Source organism: Nycticebus coucang, chromosome 20, assembly GCF_027406575.1.
Source record: "Nycticebus coucang isolate mNycCou1 chromosome 20, mNycCou1.pri, whole genome shotgun sequence".
Lineage (NCBI taxonomy): Eukaryota > Metazoa > Chordata > Mammalia > Primates > Lorisidae > Nycticebus > Nycticebus coucang.
Genome location: NC_069799.1, coordinates 37,170,525 through 37,196,477, shown reverse-complemented (window position 1 = coordinate 37,196,477; position 25,953 = coordinate 37,170,525). Strand labels below are relative to the sequence as shown.

Sequence of the window (25,953 nt, the reverse complement as noted above, 5' to 3'; positions counted from 1 at the left end):
CAGTCTGGATTCGAACCTGCCAGCTCAGACGTATGCGGCTGGTGCCTTAGCCGCTTGAGCCACGGGTGCTGAGCCAGTAATCAGATTTTCTTAATGTATTGTTTTCTTCCTTTAGGTTTTGTCTATGTTCCCATTTAGGTACTTGAACATTGTTTTTTTTTTTTTTTCTTCTTTTTTTTTTTTATTGTTGGGGATTCATTGAGGGTACAATAAGCCAGTTACACTGATTGCAATTGCTAGGTAAAGTCCCTCTTGCAATCATGTCCTGCCCCCATAAAGTGTGACACACACTAAGGCCCCACCCCACTCCCTCCCTCTCTCTTTCTGCTTCCCCCCCCCATAACCTTAATTGTCATTAATTGTCCTCATATCAAGATTGAGTACATAGGATTCATGCTTCTCCATTCTTGTGATGCTTTACTAAGAATAATGTCTTCCACTTCCATCCAGGTTAATACGAAGGATGTAAAGTCTCCATTTTTTTTAATGGCTGAATAGTATTCCATGGTATACATATACCACAGCTTGTTAATCCATTCCTGGGTTGGTGGGCATTTAGGCTGTTTCCACATTTTGGCGATTGTAAATTGAGCTGCAATAAACAGTCTAGTACAAGTGTCCTTATGATAAAAGGATTTTTTTCCTTCTGGGTAGATGCCCAGTAATGGGATTGCAGGATCGAATGGGAGGTCTAGGTTGAGTGCTTTGAGGTTTCTCCATACTTCCTTCCAGAAAGGTTGTACTAGTTTGCAGTCCCACCAGCAGTGTAAAAGTGGTACTTGAACATTGTTAAAGTAGATATTTTAAATTCTTTTAAAAATAATTCATAGATCTTCATTTCTTCAGAGTCACTTGAGGATTTATTTATTTATTTAGACGCTGTCTCACTATGTCGCCCTCGGTAGAGTGCCGTGGTGTCACATCTCACAGTGACCTCAAACTCTTGGGCTTAAGTGATTCTCTTGCCTCAGCCTCCCAAGTAGCTGGGACTACAGGCACCCATCACAATGCCCAGCTGTTTTTTGTTGTAGTTGTCATTGTTGTTTAGCAGGCCCGGGCTGGATTCAAACCCATCACCCTCCATGCATGTGGCTGGTGCCATAACTACTGTGCTATGGGTGCTGAACCTATTTTGACTTTTGATTGGGCCATATTTCTTTGATGCCTTGTAATTTTTGTTGAGATTTTGGTCATTTAAAGGACAGCTACCAGGTTTTGTGCTATGGCTCATGCCTGTAATCCTAGCACTCTGGGAGGCCAAGGCAGCAGGATTGTTTGTGCTCAGGAGTTTTCAGACCAGCCCAAGCAAGAGCAAGACCCTATTTCTAGTAAAAACAGAAAAACTAGCTGGGTATTGTGGCGCTTGTAGTTCCAGCTACTTAAGGATTGCTTAAGCCCTAAGCATTTGAGGTTGCTGTAAGCTATGATGCTATAACACTATAACCTGGGCGGTGAGTGAGACTTTAATCTCAAAAGAAAAAACAAAAAGGCCAGGCACTGTGGCTCACACCTGTAATCCTAGCATTCTGGGAGGCTGAGGTGGATGGATTACTTGAGCTCAGGATTTGAAACCAGCCTGAGCCAGAGCAAGTACCAGACTCTAAAAATAGTCAGGAGTTATGGCAGACACCTGTCTTCTCAATTACTCTGGGGGCTGAGACAAGGGAGAATCATTTGAGTGCAAGAGTTTCAGTTGCTGTGAGCTATGACATTATGGCACTCTCCCAAGGGTGAGAAAGGTAAAAAAAAAAAAAAACAAAAAACCAAGAACCCAGCAACCTGTTTTATCCTTTGTGGAGTGGCTTTGTATGGGAAAAACTGACATCATTCACCCAAACTAGACATTCCAGGAGTCTCTTCAGCCTAATATTAGTATGTCTTCTATCCAGACTGCTTTTGATTTTTCTATTAAAAAGTGGTTTCAGGGCGGTGCCTGTGGCTCAGTCGCTAAGGCGCCGGCCCCATATACCGAGGGTGGCGGGTTCAAACCCAGCCCCCGCTGAATTGCAACCAAAAAATAGCTGGGTGTTGTGGCGGGCGCCTGTAGTGCCAGCTGCTCCGGAGGCTGAGGCAGGAGAATCGCTTGGGCCCAGGAGTTGGAGGTTGCTGTGAGCACTCTACCGAGGGCCATGAGGTGAGACTCTGTCTCTACAAAAAAAAAGTGATTGCAGCTCAGCGCCTGTAGCTCAAGCGGCTAAGGCACTAGCCACATACACCAGAGCAGGTGGGTTTGAATCCAGCCCAGGCCTGCCTAACAATGACAACTACAACTAAAAAATAGCCGGGCACGACCCACAGGTTGAGAACCGCTGTTGAATGACAACCATAACAAAAAATAGCTGGGCTCTGTGGTGGGCGCCTGTAGTCCCAGCTACTCAGGACGTTGAGGCAAGGGAATCGCTTAAGCCCACAGGAGTGGAAGGTTGCTGTGAGCTGTGACACTACGGCACTCTACCCAGGGCGATAGCTTGAGGCTTTGTCTTCAAAAAAAAAAAAAAATTTCAATAAAAAGTGGTTCCTCTTTTTTTTTCACGAAAGCATTTAATCTCTTGCTTCCCTTAAGCAAGAGGGAGTGTGGTATCATTGGGAATGCAGTCTATAACAGGCAGTTGTCTTTGTTCTCAGTGGACCTATCCTGTCATCTGAACTATATCTGTTTCCCTTCAACACTCCATATTAAAGGAAGCAATAACCAGTCTTTAGAGTGTCTTAGAAAAACTCAGACCTTTGGATACATGTTCCACTCTATCCTTTGTTTCCTCAAGCAAACAGATTTGTATTTTTTATTTTTTTTTTCAAAAAACAGGTTTTTATTTTTTCCCGATTCCTGTGCTGTGTATTGAACTTTTTCTTATTTAATTTGTCTTTTCTTGCATTTGCACCCAATGTGAGTACTGTAAGCTCAACTGGTTTTTTATTAGCATATTTTTGTTAAGTTCATACATTAGTGTAGATACTAGGGCCTCAGATTTTTGTTTACGCCATCATGATGATATACTCAGGTTGGTATTAATTGGCATGTTTTTGTTGTAAAGTACATTCACCCAAATGTATTAATACTAATTAGAATTCAATAAATTTTTGATATCTTTCAGGTGTATTTTCTCATTACACCCAAGGTCTCCAGAAGAAGCAGTACATAGAATCTCCATCCCAAAAAGTAACATTAGGAGTACTTGGGAGTTTGGGCCTTGAAAATAAACATTTAGAGAAAAACTGGGAACTCCAAATTAAGCTTGAAGAACAGAATGCATATTGCCACAGACATAAAAAATGTAATACAACTACATGTAATGAAAACGTCACTGATAGAAAAGGTCAGAAATATAGAACATTTTGGAAAAAGTCTTCATTTACTTCAGTTACTTTTGCTGAACCACATGTTTCTGTAAGTAAATGTCAACACCAACTTTTGGAAGATAAATTTTATGTGAAAGAAAATTCGGAAAATTTAAATAGTGACCTAAGCCAGATTCAGAATAATGATTTGGATCAATTAAAATGTAGAAATGGGTTAAAAATTCAGTCAAATATTCCTGAAGATCTGAGATTTAAAAATGGAGGGAAATTTTCTGTAGGTGACCAATTTGATGAGTTACCCGTTAAAGGTTCATTATTCTTCCACCAAAAATATGCCAAAATCTACAACTTTGATCAGCATGGGAAGAACTTTTCCCATTCTTCATTGCTTAAGCAAGATCAGGGAATAGATAATTGGAGAAGACATCACACCTGTAACAAAACTTTAATGTCCCTTAACCAGGGCTCTACCCCAAATTATTACCAGGATATTAATATTGGAGACAAAAATTATCAGTGCCATAAATCTGATAAAACCTGTAGCCAAGGCTCTAGCCCTACAAAACAGCAGAAAGCTTATTTTCTAGAGAACCATCACAAATGTACAAAATGTAAGAAAGTATTTCATCAATATTCAGAGCTTATTTTACATCAATGTATAGAAATTCAAGAGAAGTCTCATGAATGTAACAAATGTTTAGAAGCTTTTACCCAGTCATCAGATCATATTCAGCATCAAGAAATCCATTTTGGAGTAAACTCATCCAGATATGATAAATGTGAGAAAGCCTTTAGTCAATCATCAGATCCAAAAAAACATGATATAATCCCCACTGAAGAGAAACTCTACAAGTGCAATGAGTATGGCAGAATTGGTAACCATGTTTCAAGTCAAGAGAAACCCTACGGATGTAGTGAATGTGGCAAAGCCTTTAACCGTAGTTCACATCTTACTCGTCATTGGAGAATTCATACCAGGGAGAAACCCTACAAATGTGAAGAATGTGGCAAAGCATTTAACTGTACTTCACATCTCACTGGGCATCAGAGAATTCATACTGGAGAAAAACCATACAAATGTCAAGCATGCAGTAAATCTTTTACTCATTATTTTAGTCTTACTCGTCATCAGAAAATTCATACTGAAGGCAAACCCTACAATTGTAGTGAATGTGGCAAAGCCTTTAACCATAGTGCACAACTTACTCGTCATCAGAGAATTCATACTGGAGAGAAACCTTACAAATGTAAAGAATGTGGCAAAGCTTTTAACTATAATTCAGGTCTCACGGAGCACCAGAGAATTCATACTGGAGAAAAACCATACAAATGTAAAGTGTGCGATAAAGCTTTTAGTCATTATTCAGGTGTTATTCAGCATTGGAAAATTCATACTGAAGAGAAACCCTACAAATGTAGTGAATGTGGCAAAGCCTTTAACCGCAGTTACCGTCTTACTCAACATCAGAGAATTCATACTGGAGAGAAACCATACAGATGTAAAGCATGCAGTAAATCTTTTTTTTATTCTTCAAGTCTTGTCACGCATCAGAAAACTCATACTGGAGAGAAACCGTACAAGTGTAAAGGTAGTGGCAAAGCATTTAACTGTAATTCACATCTTAGGGGGCATCAGAGCATCCATACTGGAGAAAAAACTTTAAGAAGTATGCAGTAAATCTTTTACTAGTCCCTCAAGTCTTATTTGGCATCAGAAAATCCATCCTGGAGAGTAACCCTACAAATGTAAAGAATGTACCAAAGCCTTTATCTGTAATTCATGTCTTACTGAGCACCAGAAAATTCATACTGAAATAAAACTCTACAAATGTAAAGTGTGTAGTAAATCTTTTACTCATTGTTTAGGTCATATTCACCATCGGAGAATTCATACCAGAGGAAAAGCTTACAAATATGAAGAGTGTGGTAAAGCCTTTTACCATAGTTCAAGTTTTAGTCAACATCTAAGAGTTCATAGTAGAAAAACTCTGTAGATGTAATTAATGTGGGAAGCACTTTAACAAAAATATAAAACATGGGGCCAGGTGTGGTGGCTCACGCCTATAATCCCAACACTCTGGGAAGCTGAGGCAGGTGGATTGTGAGCTCACTGATTTGACACCAACCCGAACAAGAACGAGACCCAATCTCTACAAATAGCTCAGCATTGAGGATGGTGCCTGTAGTCCCAGCTACTCAGGAGGCTGAGGCAAGAGAGTTTGAGGTTTCTGTGAGCTGTGATGCTATGGCATTCTACTGAGGGTGACTAAGACTAAAACATGAGGGCAGCACCTATGGCTCAAAGGGTTGGGTGCTGACTCCATATGCCGGAGGTAGTGGGTTCAAGCCCAGCCCCGGCCAAAAACTAAAAAACAAAAAAACAAAAAAAAAAAAGACTGAAACATGAATCACAAGAAAGACCATAGAGAAAGTTTTCAGCTGCAATAAGTAAGGGAAGTATTAATTAAAACTCATCTAATTGTATCAATTGTTTCCCAGAAGAAAGGACTAAAATATATTGATATACTTTCTCAGGCTTAGATCAGTTTTTGTGGAAAGTAGGTGGAGTGGTGGATGAATCAAACTTTGTAGGCACAGCTTTAAAATATTTTGTTGCCAGAAGTAAATGTTTTATGTACAGATGCTTGTGGGAGAATATGCTAGGCAGAAATCAGCATGATGTGTGTTGTGGTTAAACACGAAATCCACTTCCCAAGTTCTAAATGTAAAGTATTAACTCCAACTCTAGATAGGTGACCTTCCAAAGAAAGCCAGTCCACAAGTGGCAAGAACAATCCTCATTTAAAGTCAGATGGTCATGCTCATGTTGACCATTGATTACTGGGGGTAGGGGAATCCTGACATGATTGTGGGCCACTCAGACCTAGAGTCCAGATGTTTGTAGGACCCAACTTGTGTTTAAGTATGTATTTTAAAAGAACCTTGTCTCTTATTTGTACTTAAGCACTAGCTCCTCTTTTGCACAGCAAGCACTTGTGATGATCTGTGAGGCATTCCACTGTGGAACAATAAACACAGCACACCCAGGGAAAATAAAAGTCAGACCATCAGTAAAGTATCAAAGGAATGGAAAACCGAAGTGTCCAACGTGCCCACTACTATTGTGAAGCCAGTAGATGAACTAACACATGCCCACACAAAAGAAAAACAATTCAAGTTGAGGGAAAGAGGGGGGTTTGCTGTTTTCTGACCTACTGGGCACAGTGTAAGGTTGTATGGCACACCTCCTGAGTGCCAGACAACCACAACAGGGACCTTAGCGGATGCAAATGTTGTAACCTAATTGTTTATACCATCATATTAATCTGAGGTTACAAAAAAAGTTACATCATGGGGTGGTGCCTGTGGCTCAAAGTGGTAGGGCGCCAGCCCCATATGCTGGAGGTGGCGGGTTCAAACCCGGCCCCAGCCAGAAACTGAAAAAAAAAAAAAAGTTACATCATCAGTCTAGTTATGCCCACTCTTAACTGTGTTTGGGGTACTAGGAAGTAGATGGTCAGTCCATTGCTTAGAGCATTTTAACCTAAAACATTTATTTCACCCAGTTTTTAGGCTTGAATTCCCCCATGATCTTTTACAGCCCATGTTATCCTTTCACCCACCCTGTCTAGAGTTGAAAGGGGATTGTGAGTTTTGGAAATAGATACAACAAAGTTGGGTTTCAAGTTATATTCACACAGTTAATGTTGGCACAATTGAAATATATTTCCTTCAAAAGATGTTAATTTCTGTTCAGGTATATGAATAAAAAACTTGTGTATGAATAAAACGTGTGCTTTGTATTTTGTACATGGCGAGTAGGTAGCAGTCGGACTGAAAACAGTGCAGAGTCCGGGGCACTACTTTTGTTTCCCTTTATCCTCTCTGATGTTGTGCACAGTTACTTGGTGTGCTCATGCTCACTCAGGTTGGCTGGTCTACCTTCCACTATCAAACCACATTTCAAACAGCAACAAAAGTAAATGCAAATCTCATAGATCACAGGAATATAGGGAACCTTTACCATGAAATTTACAAAAGGCTATTCTCCCTTAGCATTTCTCTATCACATTGACTAAAATTATATGTTTGCTCTGGAACATGTGAGGACAAATGAGAATATACTTGGGAATGACTGTTTTTACTTGCATCATTACTTAGTCCATTTTTGTTGTTATGAAGAAATACCTGAGGCTGGGTAATTTATTAAAAAGTTTATTTAGGGCGGTGCCTGTGGCTCAGTGAGTAGGGCATCAGCCCCCTATACCAAGGGTAGCAGGTTTGAACCCGGCCCTGGCCAAACTGCAACAAAAAAATAGCCCGGCATTGTGGCCGGCGCCTGTAGTCCCAGCTGCTCAGGAGGCTGAGGCAAGAGAATCACCTAAGCCCAGGAGCTGGAGGCTGCTGTGAGCTGTGACGTCACTGCATTCTACTGAGGCGACAAAATGAGACTATCTCAAAAAAATAAAAATAAAAGTTTATTTAGCTCCCAGTTCTGTAGGCTGTGCAAAAAGGATGGCAACTTCTACTTCTCAAGACAGCTTCAGGAAATTTCCCCTCAGAAGAAAAGGGGGAATAGATGCCACATGGGATGAGAGAAAGAGGAGGGAGGTGCCAACCCTCTTTAACCAGATTTCCTGGGAACTGAGAACTGCAAGGATGGCATGAAGCCATTTATGTGGAATCCCTTTCCCCATCACCTAACCACATTCCATTCGGCCTCATGACTAACAATGTGGAGCAAATTTCAAAATGAGGTTTAGAGGGGACAAAGATGAAGGGTATTAACAAAAAGTGATATAAAGGCCATTACACTGACAGGTTTTGTAAGAAAGAATCCCCTAAATTTGAGAATGCATATTGCATATGTACAAGATTCAATTGTGTGTTGAAGTGATGTGCTGATTATTGTGCTTATTTTATGACATGCTTGAAGAGGTTTAATTATTTGATTGTGACTAATGACTGTGAGGAATATGATAGTGTGAATGTTCTATTCAACTCCATTATCAAATATGTCTGATAATCCTTTACTACATGTGTTTTATATCTTATGATGAAAAAAATAATTTAGAATTTGTTTTAAATTGGGTTACCCTCATGCAAGACATGAATACAATTAGCTTATTTGGGAGGTGATTCCAGAAAGCATAAGGAAGGCAGTGAGCGAAATGCAACAGGGAAGAAAAGGAGACCGGTAAAAGGTATGCTTTCAGTCAGATTTATTTTTCATAATTTTTTAAGTTTTGAGCTAAGGCATGGTTCTTATATTACCATACATACACCTTTGGCATATTCCTAGAATAATTTCTAACTCAGGGGTAAGCTATGACTTGCACACTGCTACCAGTGTTAAAATCAGCGTGCATTCAGATCACCTGGAAGACTCGTGCTATGTTGGACTGCTGGGCCCTTCGTACAGGTGAATTATTCTGTGGTTGGTCTGCAGTGAAAGAATATGCTCTTCTTACAAGTTCTTAGGTTTTTCTCATGCTTCCTGTCCAGTGAACCCACCTAGAAAACCCATCTCTAGGTGCACTTTATAATTACAATTGTATTCTTCACTAAGGATGTTTGTTTGTAGGCAGTGTGGTTAGACAGGCTGGTGAGCATGAATTGTTTTAAGTATTTGTAGTCTTGGTTATCCAGATGTGCAGGGAGGCTCATATGTGGGGTTTCCTCTATGGCTTCAGCTTGGGATTTTTTTTTTTTTTTTTTGAGACAGAGTCTTGCTTGTCACCCTCAGTAGAGTGCCATCACAGCAACCTCAAACTCTTAGGCTCAAGCGATTCTCTTGTCTCAGCCTCCCGAGTAGCTGTGACTACAGGCACCCACCACAACACTCTGCTATTTTTAGAGTCAGGGTCTCACTCTTACTCAGACTGGTCTCAAACCTGAGGGTGAGCTCAAGCAATCCACCCTTCTTGGCTTCCCAGAGTGCTAGGATTATTGGCATGAGCCACTGCGCCCAGCCCTCTTGAGTGCTATTCCTGCTGCACAAGGGTCAATGAATGTTCAGTCAGTGTATAAGTTTGTGGCCTGGGCTAGAGTATAAACTCTGAAGTCTCAGACCAAAGGTACGGTCTGTGTGAACACACTAGATGAAACTTTGATAGTTTGAGAGGGGAAAGAATTCCACAATTACTTTGGGAGGTGTTTTATCATAATTTGCTCTGTTACTTTCAGGGCTATATGGGGGAGATACAGGAAAGAGAGTGATGGTGGCACTGGAGGTTTGGGGATGTGGGGTTTCAGCCAGAGCTGCAAGACAGGCCTTATTTCTCTGAACTCTGTACATCTCACACAAAATTCCTTTTCAGTTGACACCCTCACTAATATAGTATGAAGGATTTTACTGCGTATGCATTAGTGAAATTACCTAAATGGACTTTTAATTACATATTTAATCACAAATTTTAGATAATAAATGGGTTTGATAACAATTTTAGGCAACATTTGTTTCTGTTTTAAATAATTGGAGCATTTTGTGAGTTTTCCTTTGTCGAAGTATTGTTTAGAATGAATTATGTTCTTCCAAAATTAATTATAATTCATTATTTAGGCTCTAAATGATTTTAACGTTGTTTCTATTTAACCTTTATGGAAAAAAAATAACAGTCATGTGTACCATTTATGTCCTAAATGACTCTTCTGGTTTTTGTTTTTTTTTGTAGAGACAGAGTCTCACTTTATGGCCCTCGGTAGAGTGCCCTGGCCTCACACAGCTCACAGCAACCTCCAACTCCTGGGCTTAAGCGATTCTCTTGCCTCAGCCTCCCAAGCAGCTGGGACTACAGGCGCCCGCCACAACGCCCGGCTATTTTTTTTTGGTTGTAGTTTGGCAGGCGCTGGGTTTGAACCCGCCACCCTCGGTATATAGGGCCAGTGCCCCACCGACTGAGCCACAGGCGCCACCGACTCTGCTGTTTTATAAAAGTCTTTTGGCTCAGCGCCTGTGGCTCAAGCAGCTAAGGTGCCAGCCACATACACCTGAGCTGACAGGTTCAAATCCAGCCCAGGCCCACCAATCAATGATGACAGCTGCAACCAAATAATAGCTGGGCGTTGTGGCGGGCACCTGTAATCTCAGCTACTTGGGAGGTGGAGGCAGGAGAATCGCTTGAGCCCAGGAGGTTGCTGTGAGCTGTGACACCACAACACTCTACCCAGGGCAAGTTTGAGGGTGTGTCTCAAAAAAAAAAGAAAAAGAACAATGACAGCTGCAACTAAAAAATAGGCATTGTGGCGGGTCCCTGTGGTCTCAGCTACTTGGGAGGGAGAGGCAGGAAACTCACTTGAGCCCAGGAATTGGAGGTTGCTGTGAGCTTTGATGCCACTGCACTCTACCCAGGGCAACAGCTTGAGGCTCTGTTTCAAAAAAAAAAAAAAAAAAAAAAAGTCTTTTAAGGCCAGGTACAGTGGCTTATGCCTGGGAGGCCAAGGTGGTAGAATGATTGAGTGCAGGCATTTGAGACTAGCCTGAGCAAAAGTGAGATTTTTCTGTACTAAAAATGAAAAAAAAAAATTAGCTGTGCATTGTGGTGGGCACCTGCAGTCACAGCTTCTGGGGAGACTGATGCAGGAAGATCACTTGAGCCGAGGAGTTTAAGGTTGCTGTGAACTATGATGCCATGGCACTCTACCCAGGGTGTAGAATATCTAACAAGAAAAAAAATATGCTCTTTAAAGGCATAACAAGACTTGGTCTCTATTTTTTTCACTTATAATTTTATGTAACAATTTTAAAATTCATAAAACCTGTTAATAAATATTAAAGTGCATTCCTACACAAGATAAAAATAAAGCAGGAAAGGTGTTCCCAAGATGTCCAAAGTGTTACAATTTTCAGAAAAAAATTGAAAGCAGCTATTATATATTTATCAGGATAAATTAGACAAATATTCTCATAATGTTCTTATATGTACTCACACAAAGAAATGGGAAATTATAAAATTATCCACATATAAAGATGATAATATAAAAATTACTTTTGAACTTGTCAGCAGGAGTAGAAGAAATTGAAATACAGAAATATAAATTATTTAACCTAATGGAAAGAGTTTAAAAAGTGTGAAGAAGGCTCGGCGCCTGTGGCTCAAGCAGCTAAGGTGCCAGACACATACACCTGAGCTAGTGGGTTCGAATCCAGCCCGGGCCCACCAAACAACAATGATGGCTGCAACCAAAAAATAGCCGGGCGTTGTGGCAGGTGTCTGTAGTCCCAGCTGCATGGGAGGCGGAGACAGGAGACTCGCTTGAGCCCAGGAGTTGGAGGTTGCTGTGAGCTGTGATGCTACAGCACTCTACCCAGGGCAACAGCCTGAGGCTCTTATCTCAAAAAATAAATAAATAAATAAAGTTAAAAAAAAATTATGAAGAAAAATGAATAGACCCTTAGAGACCTCTTACATGACTGAGTCCCAGAAGTAGAGAGGAAAGACAGAAAAAGTGGTGTAAAAAAGAAAATTAAAAACTAATAGCTGAGGCTGGGAACAGTGGCTTGTGCCTATAATCCTAGTACTCAAGGGAGGATCCCTTAAGCTCAGAAGTTTGAGACCAGCCAGAGCAAGAATGAGACCCTGTCTCTACTAAAAATAGAAAAAGTAGCTGGGCATTGTGGTGGATGCCTGTAGTCCCAGCTACTCTGGAGGCTGGGGCAAAAGGAGCACTTGACCCCAGGAGTTCCATGTTGCTGTGACTTGGCTGACGCCATAGCACTCTGGCTTGCGCCACAGAGTGAGACTGTCTAAAAAAAATACTAATAACTGAAAATTTACAGGCATTTATATAAAAACCTAAATTTTTAGACTTAAGTAAGTCACAAAACCCCAAATAGGTAAAGAATACTATTTTTTATCATGCAAATGTGCTTCCACACATGTATAATGCACGCCATATTTTTGGCTCAAAAAAATCTTTTATTTTAGTGTTTATTATTTTATTTTATTTATTTTTATTTATTTATTTATTTGGAGACAGAGTCTCACTGTGTCACCCTGGGTCGAGTGCTGTAGCATCACAGCTCACAGCTACCTCAAACACTTGGGCTTAAGCAATTCTTTTGTCTCAGCCTCCCTTGTAGCTGGGACTACAGGCACCCAGCTATTTGTTTGTTTGTTTTTAGCAGACTCGGGCAGTGCATGTGGCCAGTGCTGTTTAATTCAAATTTTATTTGTTTATATTTAGGTACTTTTTGTATTATAAATAAATTTTACTATTTACATTGTAGTATGGTACGGAAAGTTCGTATAGCAAACAATTACAAAACACAAGAATAGGTACAAGGTACAAGAAATTTTATATACTGGTGACAAATTTATGATATTTACACATCATAGAAGGGTAAGAGCTCTATCACTGTTTTTTTTTTGTGTGTGTGTGTGTTTTTCCTTTAACTTTTTATTGACATTGGCAAATTAAAATAGAATAAATTAACAAGTATTTTCTCAAAAACAAGTATTTCTCAATACTTGTACAAATATTGTACAAGTCATGTACAAGTATGTTTTGTACAAAAATACTGTCAAAATTTCCTAAAAAGCTTTCAACACAGTAGTATCTTTTCATGTACTGAATATAACTATTAGCATAGTGTCAAAAATGTTGAAGACAGAAAAAAAAAATCTGTGAAATGTTTGCCGCTGAGAGCTCTGTCATTGTTGATGTGAGAAGTAACATCTTTAATTTCTACATTACTGGTGTCCTCTGAAGAGACACGTTCCTTATCCCAGTAAATGTCATCATCAATTCCATTGCTGATGCCACGGTTTGGGGTTTTTTTGCAGTTTTTGGCCAGGGCTGGATTTGAACCCGCCACCTCTGGCATATGGGGCTGGCGTCCTACTCCTTTGAGCCACAGGCGCTGCCCGCATTTTTTTTAGAGTTTCACTTTGTTGCCCTGGGTAGAGTCCCATGGCATCATAGCTCACAGCAACCTCACACTCTTGGGCTCAAGTGATTCTCTTCCCTCAGCCTCTTGAGTAGCTGGGACCACAGGCACCCAGCACAACACCCACCTATTTTTAGAGACAAGGTCTTGCTCAGGCTGGTCTGGAACTCCTTAGAACAGGCAATCCAACCGCCTTAGCCTCCCAGGATGGTATGATTACAGGTATGCACCACTGTGCCCAGCCTGATGCCACATTTTAAAAATGATTTCACAGCCACTTTCTTCTTTTTCTTCTTCTTTTTGTTAAGACAGAATCTTATTATGTTGCCCTCAGTAGAGTGCTATAGTGTCACAGCTCACAGTAACCTCAGACTCTTGGGCTTAAGTGATTTTCTTGCCTTAGCCTCCCCAGTAGCTGGGACTATAGGCACCCTCCACAATGTGCAGCTATTTTGTTGTGGCAGTTGTCATTGTTGTTTAGCAGTCCTGGGCCGGGCTGGAACCTGCCTGCATCAGTGTATGTGGCCGGCGCCCTAACCACTGAACTACAGGCGCCAAACCCACTTTCTTCTTAATACCTTGATACCTCTCCACAATCTTAGGGTCCAATCACAAATACGGGCAATGGATGCTTTCTTGATTCTACCAGTAGGTGTCAAATCATTACCAGCTGCCTACATTCATTCATGAAGTACACTTGTTTTATTTCGTTTGAGACAGAGTCTCACTTTGTCACCCCTGGTAGAGTGCCGTGGCATCATAGCTCACAGCACCCTCAAACTCTTGGGCTCAAGTGATTCTCTTGCCTCAGCCTCCCAAGTAGCTGGGACTACAGGTACCGCCACAACATCCAGCTATTTTTTTACAGACAGGGTCTTGCTGTTGCTCTGGCTGGTCTCAAACTCCTGAGATCAAGCAATTCACCTACCTTGGCCTCCCAGACTGCTGAGATTACAGTCACGAGCCACCCTACCCAGTGAAGTACACTCTTTATTAAAGCCCTTAAATGGGCTTGTTTACTGACCTGTCAGTAAGTAAGCCCTTTTGCAGGTTGCAGATGGCTGGTTAGCCCACCAGGTATCACACAGCAAGGTGGGTTTTCAAAGCCACTGAGCAAGAGTGAGACCCCGGGTCTCTACTAAAAACAGAAAACCTGGCTGGGTCTTGTGGGGCATCGGAGGCTGAGGCAAGAGGATTGCTTAAGCCCAAGAGTTTGAGGTTGCTCTGAGCTATGAGGCCACAGCACTCTACCCAGGGTAGAAAGTGAGACTCTGCCTCCCTGGGGTTAGCTCCAGAGTCTTCAGTGAAAGGTTCTGGACTCAAAGATAAAAGATTATTCCGAGGTGCAAAACAAAAGGATTACGGAGTCCTTGGTTGTGCAATTAAAATGGCTTTTATCCTACCTGGGAGCAGGTGACCTGAGATTCCTGACCAGGAGGAAATCCAACACGGGCTACAGCAGATGGGGATTTAAAGGTTAGGGAGGCTGGGGTTGGTCTGTCCACCACTTCCTGGGAGGGACATACACTCGATTCTTCCTTGGCAGGTTAGCTTTACACGGGCATGTGGGTGGGAAAGGGTTAGGAGATCGGCATTGGTCCGTTCACTATTTCCTGGGAGGGACATGGTTCCTATGAAAGGGATCCTTCCTGGGCGGGTTAGTTCTACCTAGGCAGGTTGGTTACCTGATTCTATCAGTGGTAACACCTGTCCCCACTGATGCAGCCCTAAGTTTGCTCCAGCCATTGGGGTGGGGCGGGTGGGAGCCAGGACTGGATGTTTTGTTTAGTCCCTTTGTGGTAACTTCGCCCCAGCCCAGAGCCTTCTCTGGGCCCCTCTGTACATGCAGTCCATCTCCAGATTATGCGGGGATATCAAGAGGGTCCTCAAGGATGAATCCTCACTAGGTGTGCAGGGTTTCTACAAGGGAAGAGCTGTGGACTGTGGGGACTCTGTTTCTCCTCTCTCCTGTTAAAAATTAATCTGAAGAAGCTGGGTGTGGTTGCTCATGCTTGTAATTCTAGCATTCTGGGAGGTGGTGGTGGTAGGATTGCTTGAACCCAGGAGTTCCAGACCAGCCTGGGCAAGAGTGAGACCTGTGTCTACTAAAAATAGAAAAACTAGCTGCGGGTTATGGCGGGCACCTATGGACCCAGTTACCTGGCAGGCTAGACAGGAGGATCACTTTTACCCAGAAATTGAGCTGTGAGTTCAAATTTTCTGTGAGCTATGATGATGCCCTGGCACTCTATGCAGGGTGACAGAGTGAGTCTCTGTCTCAAAAAAAGAAAAGAAAAAATATGAGGGAGCTAAAACTTAAGCAAGCAGCAACTCATGAATGGGGGAAATAGCCAGGCATTGTGGCGGGCACCTGTAGTCCCAGCTACTTGGGAGGCTGAGGCAAGAGGATCGCTTGAGCCCAAGAGTTTGAGGTTGCTGTTGAGCTATGACTCCACAGAACTCTACCGAGGGCGAGAAAGTGAAACTCTGTCTTAAAAACAAAAACAAAAACAACAACAAAAAACCCCTCATGAATAGGAAAGCCCTCAGCCATGATTGGCAGTTTGGGGGTTCACTGCAGTGGCAAAGTACATGAGGAAGCAAACCAAATTAAGTAATTGGTACAGTTATTTCCTTGTGTTATTTGGGAAACTTCCTGGTTGAGTAATCAGAAGTTAATTGCAAGTTTGTAGTTCAGTAATACTGAATTTTGTTTCCACTTAAGTGAGTAATAAATTCAATTAAGATTTTTTATTTATTTATTTATTTTTGTTATATAGAAACCCAGGGCACTAAAACCACTTCAGTCTAATCGCCTTTCATTTATTTTGATTTTTTTTTTTTTTTTTGGATTTCACTAAAAAATATGGAACGCTTCACAAATTTGCATGTCATCCTTGCACAGGGGCCATGTTAATCTTCTCTGTATCGTTCTAATTTTAGTATATGTGCTGCCGAAGTAAGCACTATTTATTTTGTTTTTAACATTCCAAAAGTGGACTCCCCTGCCCCCCCGCATTTTCCTAAAGCAAGGCAAGCAGGGCGTCAAATTCACCACACTGTTCTCCTCACCAAACGCCTAAAAAGTCTTGCATTTTGTTTTCCATTTGGACCTTCCTGAATACCAGTTTCCTTCTCTGATTCACAACATTATGAGCCACTTGTTCTTCATCATATGTTGTAGACACAGTATTTAAATAAACTTTTTTTCTCAGAACAGCTGATCATAATTTTTCAAAGACCTGGGCTTTTACTTATTTTTTTGAGACAGAGTCTCACTTTGACACTCTTGGTAGAGTGCCATGATGTCATAGTTCACAGCAACCTCAAACTTTTGGGCTCAAGTGATCCTCAAGTGACTACAGGCACCAGCCACAAAGCCCAGCTATTTTTAGAGATGGGATCTGGCTCTTGCTCAGGCTAGTCTCCAACTCCCAAGCTCAAGCAATCCATCCGCCTTGGCCTCCCAGAGTGCTAGGCTTACAGGTGTGAGCCCCCTCACTTGACCAAAGGTCTGTTTTTTGTTTTATAAATATTTCACATGAGAAGATAGCATAGAGTACATAGTCTACAAGTTTAAGTGGCACTTCAAGGTTGCATTTACAGCCACTTTTCCTCACCCTCCAGCATGTATGTTGGATTACAGTAAAACCATTCTCCTTAGAGATAGGTTCATAGCTATAAGTTGATCATTCAGTATCAATTCCTTGATACTCAACTATAAAAAAATATTTGTGGAATGCCTCTCCTTTTATCTTCACTAGGCACAGACAGCTTGTCAGTGTTCTTCAGGTTGAAGTTTCACATTAGAAACTTTATAGTGTGATATGACCTCAGCCACTCTCCAGTTTTTTTCTGGTCTTGAATTGCAGGACTGTCTGAGAGATGACAATGGCAGGCATGTCTCTTTGAGAGTCTAGTAAGTATCAGCCCTGTGTCATCTTCTTACAGAGAACAACCTGAGATATGGGGGATGGAACTACTCAGGTGAGCAGCTGGATGCCCTGGAACTTAGAGAAGTCTCCTGGTACATACTTCATTTAACAAACTATCTCCTCGGGATGTTAATGTTTTCTTCTATCACCCTCAGTTTTTATTCTTTGGAGACACACTGAGTGGTCAGCCAATTGGATGCTGATATTGAGGGCAAAAGGCAGAAATGATTCCTGCTCTCTGGATTTTCTCACTCTTGTGAAGAGAGAACAACTATCTCAAATAGAAAAGAAAACCCACTCAGTGAGGCAGTGCAGAAACCTGCAAAGCAAAATGTAGTTTAGGCACACTGAAGGGAACAGTGCGTGTCTCCTGGGAGGGTGGTCATTGAGCACTTCTTTGCGTAGGATGGGGGTGGGAGGATGTTCCAAGTGGCCTGACTTGACACTGAGTGTTCTGTGTTCCAGTCAGCACTACAACTCCCTTAATTTGTCAGCTTGTAAGGATTTATTCAATTATTTCAATTTTAATTTTTCATTAACTATAATCAGCAGAATTAGATGGTTTGTTTCAGGATTGTATTGGTACACCTATGTTTCTTTTCTTTTAATTTGCATAGATTTTCCTTTAGAACTCTAGCCGTGAAATAGTCTACAAGTTCAAGTTGCACTTCAAGGTTGCATTTACAGCCACTTTTCCTCACCCTCCAGCACGTATATTGGATTACAGTAAAACCATTCTCCTTAGAGATAGGTTCATAGCTATAAGTTGATCATTCAGACAAAATTCTTCCCAAGGGACTTTTTTTTTTTTTGTAGAGACAGAGTCTCACTGTACCGCCCTCGGGTAGAGTGCCGTGGCATGACACGGCTCACAGCAACCTCTAACTCTTGGGCTTACGCGATTCTCTTGCCTCAGCCTCCCGAGCAGCTGGCACTACGGGCGCCCGCCACAACGCCCGGCTATTTTTTGGTTGCAGTTTGGCCGGGGCTGGGTTTGAACCTCCACCCTTGGCATATGGGGCCGGTGCCCTACTCACTGAGCCACAGGCGCCGCCCCCAAGGGACTTTTATTATTTTTTTTTTATTTTTTATTTTTTTTTGAGACGGAGTCTCACTATGTCAGCCTGGATAGAGTGCTGTAGCATCACAGCTCACAGCAACCTCAAGCTCTTAGGCTTAAACACAATTCTCTTGCCTCAGCCTTCCAAGTAGCTGGGACTATAGGCGCCTGCCATAACGCCTGGCTTTTTGGTTGGAGTTGTCATTGTTGTTTGGCAGGCCCCAGCTGGATTTGAACCTGCCAGCTCCAGTGTATATGGCTGGTGCCCTAGCCGCTGAGCTATAGTGACTTTTAGATGGAATTTTTCTTTTCTTTTCTTTTCTTTCTTTCTTTTTTCTTTTTTTTTTTTTTTTGAGACAGACTCTTAGTATGTGGCCTTTGGTAGAGTGCTGTTGGCATCACAGCTCAAAGCCTCCCAAGTAGCTAGGACTACAGGCGCCCAACACAACACCCAGCTATTTTGTTGTTATTTTTGTTGCAGTTGTCGTTGTTTAGCAGGCCCTGACCAGGCTCTAACCGCCAGCCTCAGTGTACATGGCCATCGTCCTACTCACTGAACTACAGACACCAAGCCAGGAATCCCCTCACCCTCTCCTCTCCCTCCCCTCTCCCTCTCCTCCCCTCTCCTCTTCTTTTCTTTCCTTCCCTTCCTTCCCTTCCTTCTCTTTCTTCCTTCCTTCCTCCCTCTCCTTCCTTCTTTCTCTCTTTCGTGTGTGTGTGTGTGTGTGTGAGTGTGAGAGAGTTTCAATCTGTCACCCTGGGTATAGTGCTGTGGCATCATCATAAACTTACAGCACTCTCAAACTCTTGGGATCAAGCAATCCTCTTGCCTCAGGAGTAGCTGGGTCTACAGGCGTGCTGCCACCACCACTAGGCAGGTTTTTTTTTTTTATTTTTAGTAGAGACAGGGTCTCAAATTTGCTCAGGCTGGTGTCAAACTTGTAAGCTCAAGCAACACCACCGCTTGGCCTCCCTTAATACTAGGATTACAGGTATGAGCCACCAGGGCCAGCCTCTTTTTAAAACAATTTAGAGTCTTACTTTGTTATCCAGGCAAGAGTGCTGTGATGTCGGCCTAGCTCACAGCAACCTCACACTCCTGCGTTCAAGGAATCCTCCTGCCTCAGCCTCTCAAGTAGCTGGGACTACAGGTGCCTGCCATAAAGCCTAGTTGATCTTTCTATTTTTAGTAGAGACAGGGTCTCACTCTCTCTCAGTCTGGTCTCAACCTCCTGAGTTCAAGGGGTCAACCTGCCTCAGCCTCCCAGAGTGTTAGGATTACAAGTGGTGAGCCACCATGCTCATTTTTTTCCCACCATGCTCATTTTTTTCCCACCATGCTCATTAATTGATATTTTAAATAACTTCTTCTATTACAAGCAGTTCTTCATCTTCTGGAATTTTGTAAATCCTACTTTTAATAATTCTTATGTTCTGGCTTGGTGCCTGTAGCACAGTAGTTACAGCACCAGCCACATACACCGAGGCTGGCAGGTTTGAAACCTGCCCGGGCCAGCTAAACAACAATGACAACTGCAACAAAAAATAGTTGGATGTTGTGGCAGGGACCTGTAGTCCCAGCTACTTGGGAGGCTGAGGCAAGAGATCACTTAAGCCCAAGAGTTGGAGGTTCCTGTGAGCTGTGATGCTATGGCACTCTACCAAGGGTGACATAATGAGACTCTGTCACACACAAAAAAGATAATAATTCCTACGTTCCAATGAAGGGGCATAATTTGATTACTCATCTCAGCCCCTATTATTGAACAGTTCTGTTTTCTCAATTTCTTTCTTTCTTTTTTTTTTTCTTTAGAGACAGAATCTTACTTTATTGCCCTCAGTAGAGTGCCATGCAGTCACAGGTCACAGCAACCTCCACCTCCTGGGCTAGGCGATTCTCTTGCCTCAGCCTCCTGAGTAGCTGGGACTACAGGCGCCCACCACAATGCCTGGCTATTTTTTCAGAGATGGGGCATTAAGTCCACCAGGTTTTATTATCAGAAGGCCACAGATTCTGCAGAACAGTAAGAATAGCCTCTCCAAGACTATTCTGCCTCAGTTACAATTTTAATAGTTTTTTATAATGGGACACAAAGAAATGAACCCAGAAAATTTTAACTTTATCTAAAAGAATAATCAAAGAAAACATTGTAGGGAGGCACCCATAGTTCAGTTGGTAGGGCGCCGGCCACATACACCAGGGCTGACCTTGGTCTCCCAGAGTGCTAGGGGGCATGAGCCACAGTGCCTAGTTTTTGAAAGAGAATTTTAAAGCTGGCTAAATAAGAGGGCTATAGGAAGTTTCAAGAACATGTGAAGCCAACACTTTAAACCACATCTTTTATGAAATGGCTAAAAACAAACAAAAACCAAGACCAGTCATCTGGATACACTTCTGCTAACTATAGAAAATACCCTGAATACGTTCACCTGTGTATGATAAACAGTGTTCAGAAAAATGGCACTGGTCTTGCAGGTCTGGGTATAACCCCATGTACCCAAACCTCCAAAGTACCAACTTTCCTATATCTCCCCTACATAGCACTAAAAGCAACAGGACAAGTTATGGTAAAACCCTCCCACTAAAAGACTCTATTCTGGAATATCTGCCCTTTCAGACTCAAGGTGTGTTCACATAGACCATGTATTTGCTCTGAGACTTCAGAGTTCATACTTCAGCCCAGGCCACACACTTATACTGAGTGAACATTTAACTAGATCTTGTGGATGAGGAACTATGATCAGGCTTCCAAGTTGAAACTATAGGGAAAAAAACCACATGACCCTTCATTCATAGCTGGATAACCAAGACCAAAATCTACTTAAAACTATTCGTGAAAAACAAACAAAAGAACCATTCATGGTCACCAGTGTATCTGACTGCACTGCCTATAAACCAATATCCTTACCAGAGGAGACAATCCTATGTGTGCACCCAGACATTGGTCTTCCAGGTGGGTTTGAGAAGACATGTAGTGAGAATAAGATGGAGTTAGCCAGGGCAGGGCTGAGATGACACAGTTGGTCTGGTTGGTTTAGGTCCTACATCACCTCATGTCTTCCATTCTTGTTTTGTAAATTTAATCTCCAACCTAAAGATGTATATCTTGAGTAGTTTAGGATGATCAATTTAGGAGTTTAACTTTTGAATTGGAAATGTTTTGTTTTTTTTTTTTTTTAGCAGTTTTTGGCTGGGGCTGGGTTTGAACCCGCCACCTCTGGCATGTGGGGCTGGCACCCTATTCCTTTGAGCCACAGGCACCGCCCGAATTGGAAATGTTTTAATAGGTCATGGGTTATGCTGATTATTGTTTATTATTGTTTAAGATAAGGGTTAGTATGATATTTGCTCTGAACTTTTATGTATAAAGCTGTGGTTTTGGAAATGAAAGGGAAGGACAGATTTGGAAAGATTACTCTTGCTCTTCTCCAGATTGTTGGCTCACTGACAAAAAAGCATATTGGACTTAATCCCTGTCTCTGCATTTGGCTGAATGGCAGGTGGTTCGACCCTCTTTAGTAACATTTCCAGACAAAGAGCACTGGAAAAACTTAAGAACTTGCCAAAAAAAAAAAAAAAAAAGCATATTCATTGTCTGTTGATCAGAACTATGGAATAATTCACATGAAGGAGGGGCTCAGCAATCCAAGATAGCACAAGCCTTCTAAGTGATTCAGATGCATGCTGAATTTAAAAACCGTAGGAGCATCCAAGTCATACCTTAGCCCTGAATTAGCAGATAAATCATTCTAGGAATATACCAAAGACATATGGTAATATAAAATTTTTCACTCAAAACTTAAGGCAATTTGTAAAAATAATGAATCTGACCGAAAACATAGCCTTTCATGGCTTCTTTATCTTACCTATTGCCCCTCTTTCACTGCCTTCCTTGTGAATCACCTTCTAAATAAGTCACTTGTATGCTCATGTCTTGCAGCAGGATAATACAATTTAAAACAAATTATAACTTACTTAGCATTTCATCAAATAAGATATGAAACACATACAGTAAAAGATTATCAATTATATTTGATAATGAGATAAAGAAATTAAGACATTTGGGGAGGAGAGGACTAGGGAATCATTGGGATAACTGGGCTGGAAAGAACTTCAGACTATATATATAGCACCTCATTTGACCTCAGAGTTAATTCTAAATACTTCTGAATTACACTCACTGTTTTAGTAAGGTTGAGTGGTTTGGGATCATATGACGCCTAGATCGTGTCTGCCTGGCATTTATGTGAAAGTCTTAAGTTCTTTACTATTCTAGGAGGTCCCCACTTTGATGATGCCTGTGAGATATCACTCCTGTGGACCACTGTACCCAGTCAGTGGGGGACTTGGCTGCTACAGCCTTCCCTATGCACACAGGTAGCATTTAGATGAATGTCCCAGCTAATCACTAGCCACTAGTAATGTGGCTGAGTAGTGGATAGTTTGATGATTTTGGAGTACCAAATATGCTTATTCTTCATTTGGGGAGGCTGGTGCATTAACACAAAAGCTTGTCCAGGCCTTGCATCTGTTTTTGATCATCAATAAAGCCTTGTTAAAGAAAAAGGTCTAGTCTTAGTCCTTGGCAATTAGTTTAGGAAAGATGTTGGATAGATAGTTAAGGCCACCTGTATTCATTCATGTATGTCTGGGCACTTTGGGGTGTACCCCAGTTCATCTGGGAGGGACGATCCCCATGCATTGTATGAACAACCAGGGAACTGCAACATATGGTTCATGCTTAGGGAAAGTCTGTAATAGTGACAGGAAAGTAGTTTCTCTGGAGCTGGCCATAAAGGCCTCATAAATAGTTTCAGATGGGCAGCTTGTGTAGCGATGATGAGCTACACATTTTATTATTCAGTGAACAATAAAAGCTTGCTTGGTTGTCTCAGATGGACTGTGGTACACTGTGGTACACCCCACAGTGGAAAATAGCCAAAGAATATACTTTTCATTAGCAGGAAAGTCATACCTAGGAAATGAGTTTTTGATGGTGAAACAATTAGATAACTCCATTTTGATTCTACTATTCCATTTCATGTAAGAATTATATTAGAAAATCTTGATGAACTAGATATGCCCTGATAATAAAAAATTAATAAATAGTAAAACTTTTTAAAAATTATTTTGATTTATTTTTTTTTTTGTAGAGACAGAGTCTCACTTTACCGCCCTCGGTAGAGTGCCGTGGTGTCACACAGCTCACAGCAACCTCCACCTCTTGGGCTTAGGTGATTCTCTTGCCTCAGCCTCCCGAAGAGCTGGGACTACAGGCGCCCGCCACAACGCCCGGCTATTTTTTTGTTGCAGTTTGGCTGGGGCGGGTTTGAACCCGCCACCCTCGGTATATGGGGCCGGCGCCCTACTCACTGAGCCACAGGCGCAGCCCTAAATTAATTTTTTTTGAGACAGAGTCTCACTTTGTTGCCCTCATTAGAGTGCTGTGATGTCACAGCTCACAGCAACCTCAAACTCTTGGGCTTAAGTGATTCTCTTGCTTCAGCCTCCCGAGTAGCTGGGACTCCAGGCGCCCACCACAGCACCCAGCTATTTTTTGTTATAGTTGTCATTTAACAGTGGTTCTCAACCTGTGGGTCGTGACCCCTTTTAACAATGAAAGTACATTGTGGCATTAGGAAGGAGGCCCGGGCTGGGCTGGAACCCACCAGCCTTGTTATTTGTGGCAGGCACCATATTCACTGAGCTACCAGTGAATATGGTATTCACTGGTAGCTCAGTGAATCCATTTTTTCTTCATAGCAGATAGTTATAAATTACTTGCACAAATTTAGTAAATTATTACTGTTGACACCAGAGTTGTAGATTTTTGGTGTTGTTGAATGTAATAGATCAAGATACTACATTGCCTGTAAGTTTAATAAACGTAATTGGAAAATAAATATAAACCCTAAAACAAAACAAAACAAAAAAAGAGTATCACCTGTGTGGAACCTAGGGGTAGTTTTGAGATATCTTTGGGGTTCTGCATTCCAGTGATAGACTCACCCAGACAGGGGAACTAACTCAATTAGTCTTGGACACTCCACCCAAGGTCCAGCATTCCAGTACCAGAACCATGTAAGATAGCAACCCATACCAAAGGACTGATGGCTTAGCCCTGAAACCAGCCAATTAGCAGACCCCTATCTAATCTCTTGCCAATCAAACTGTCTTTAAAAACCCTATCCCCCTAATTATTGGAGAGGCGGATTTGAGAAATTTCTTCCATTCGTCACTAATCACTATGTGGAATAAACTCTCTGCTATAAACCCCGCTGTCTCTGAACATTAACTTTTCTCTTGGGCAGTGGGCAGACGAACCTGGGTGGGCTGCAACGATAAGTAACACCTCTTAATAATAATTAATACAGGCTTGGCGCCTGTGGCTCAAGCGGCTAAGGTGCCAGCCACATACACCTGAGGTGGTGGGTTCGCATCTAGCCCAGGCCCGTTAAACAACGACAGCTGCAACCAAAAAATGGCCGGGTGTTGTGGCAGGTGCTGGTAGTCCCAGCTACTTGGGAGGCTGAGACAAGACAATCGCTTAAGTCCAAGAGTTTGAGGTTGCTGTGAGCCGTGATGCCACAGTGCTCTAGTGAGGGCGAAATAGTGAGACTCTGTCTCAAATAAATAAATAGTCATTCCCCAGTCATATTCTGATGTGTCCTCTTGGGTTTCAGAGAAATTTTTTTTTATTATTAAATCATAGCTGTGTACATTAATGGGATCATGGGGCACCATACACTGGTTTTATAGACCATTTGACATATTTTCATCACACTGGTTAACATAGCCTTCCTGGCATTTTCTTTTTTTTGTAGAGACAGAGTCTCACTTTATGGCCCTCTGTAGAGTGCCGTGGCCTCACACAGCTCACAGCAACCTCCAACTCCTGGGCTTAAGCGATTCTCTTGCCTCAGCCTCCCGAGCAGCTGGGACTACAGGCGCCCGTCACAACGCCCGGCTAGTTTTTGGTTGCAGTTTGGCCGGGGCCGGGTTTGAACCCACCACCCTCGGTATATGGGGCCGGCGCCTTACCCACTGAGCCACAGGCGCCGCCCTCCTGGCATTTTCTTAGTTACTGTGTTAAGACATTTATATTCTACATTTACTAAGTTTCACATGTGCCCTTGTAAGATGCACCGCAGGTGTAATACCACCAATCACCCTCCCTCCGCCCATCCTCCCCACTCCCCAGAGAAATTTTTTCTGCATAGAGTGAACATTATCATGATTTTAGTCAGTAAAGGTAGTGGGAGAAATGCTAAGGGAGAATGGCCTTTTCTAAATTTAAAAGTAATGGTTTCCAAGAAAATTACCCATGATCAGATTCACATTTACTCTTTGTTACTCTAAAATTCATAAGGGGGGTGCGGCACCTGTGGCTCAGTGGGTAGAGCGCTGCTGTTTGGAAAGTTGTTTGATACTGGAAGGTGGAGCAGCCCACCTGAGTAGCAGAAGAGTGGAAACAAACTAGTGCCACACAAAGTCATTGGACTATTTCATCAGCCCTGGACTGCTACCCATTCATCATGTACAAAATACAAAATAGACATATTTTACTCATCTACAACAGCCTCTTCTTCATATATCTGAATAAAAATTAATACCTACAGAAGGAAATATATTATATTTCAAATGGGTCAATATTAAATGTGTGAATACAACCCAAAACCCAACTGTGTTGTACTTTATTTTTTTAAGTTTTAATTTTTATTTCAGATTAATAGGAAGTTACAATGGTTACATTTGTTATGTAAAGTCC

At 41.9% G+C, this 25,953-nt stretch overlaps 1 protein-coding gene and 1 non-coding gene across 5 annotated transcripts in view; one reads left to right on the top strand and one right to left on the bottom strand.

Moving 5' to 3' along the window:
* LOC128572853 (zinc finger protein 722-like) overlaps positions 1–7,052 on the top strand; it is a 32,635-nt gene extending 25,583 nt beyond the window's left edge. For 3 of the 4 annotated variants that reach the window (XM_053572968.1, XM_053572969.1, XM_053572967.1), the window contains exon 5: positions 3,096–7,052. In XM_053572968.1, the coding sequence (XP_053428943.1) occupies positions 3,096–4,978 (1,883 nt within the window). In that variant the 3' untranslated portion in view covers positions 4,979–7,052. The remainder of the gene's footprint in view (positions 1–3,095) is intronic. The other variant, XM_053572970.1, reaches the window with a different exon arrangement.
* An 8,997-nt stretch (positions 7,053–16,049) lies between these two features.
* On the bottom strand, positions 16,050–16,156 carry LOC128573152 (U6 spliceosomal RNA). Its single transcript, XR_008376322.1, has one exon. It is a non-coding gene; the product is annotated as a U6 spliceosomal RNA (small nuclear RNA).
* Positions 16,157–25,953: the final 9,797 nt, after the last annotated feature.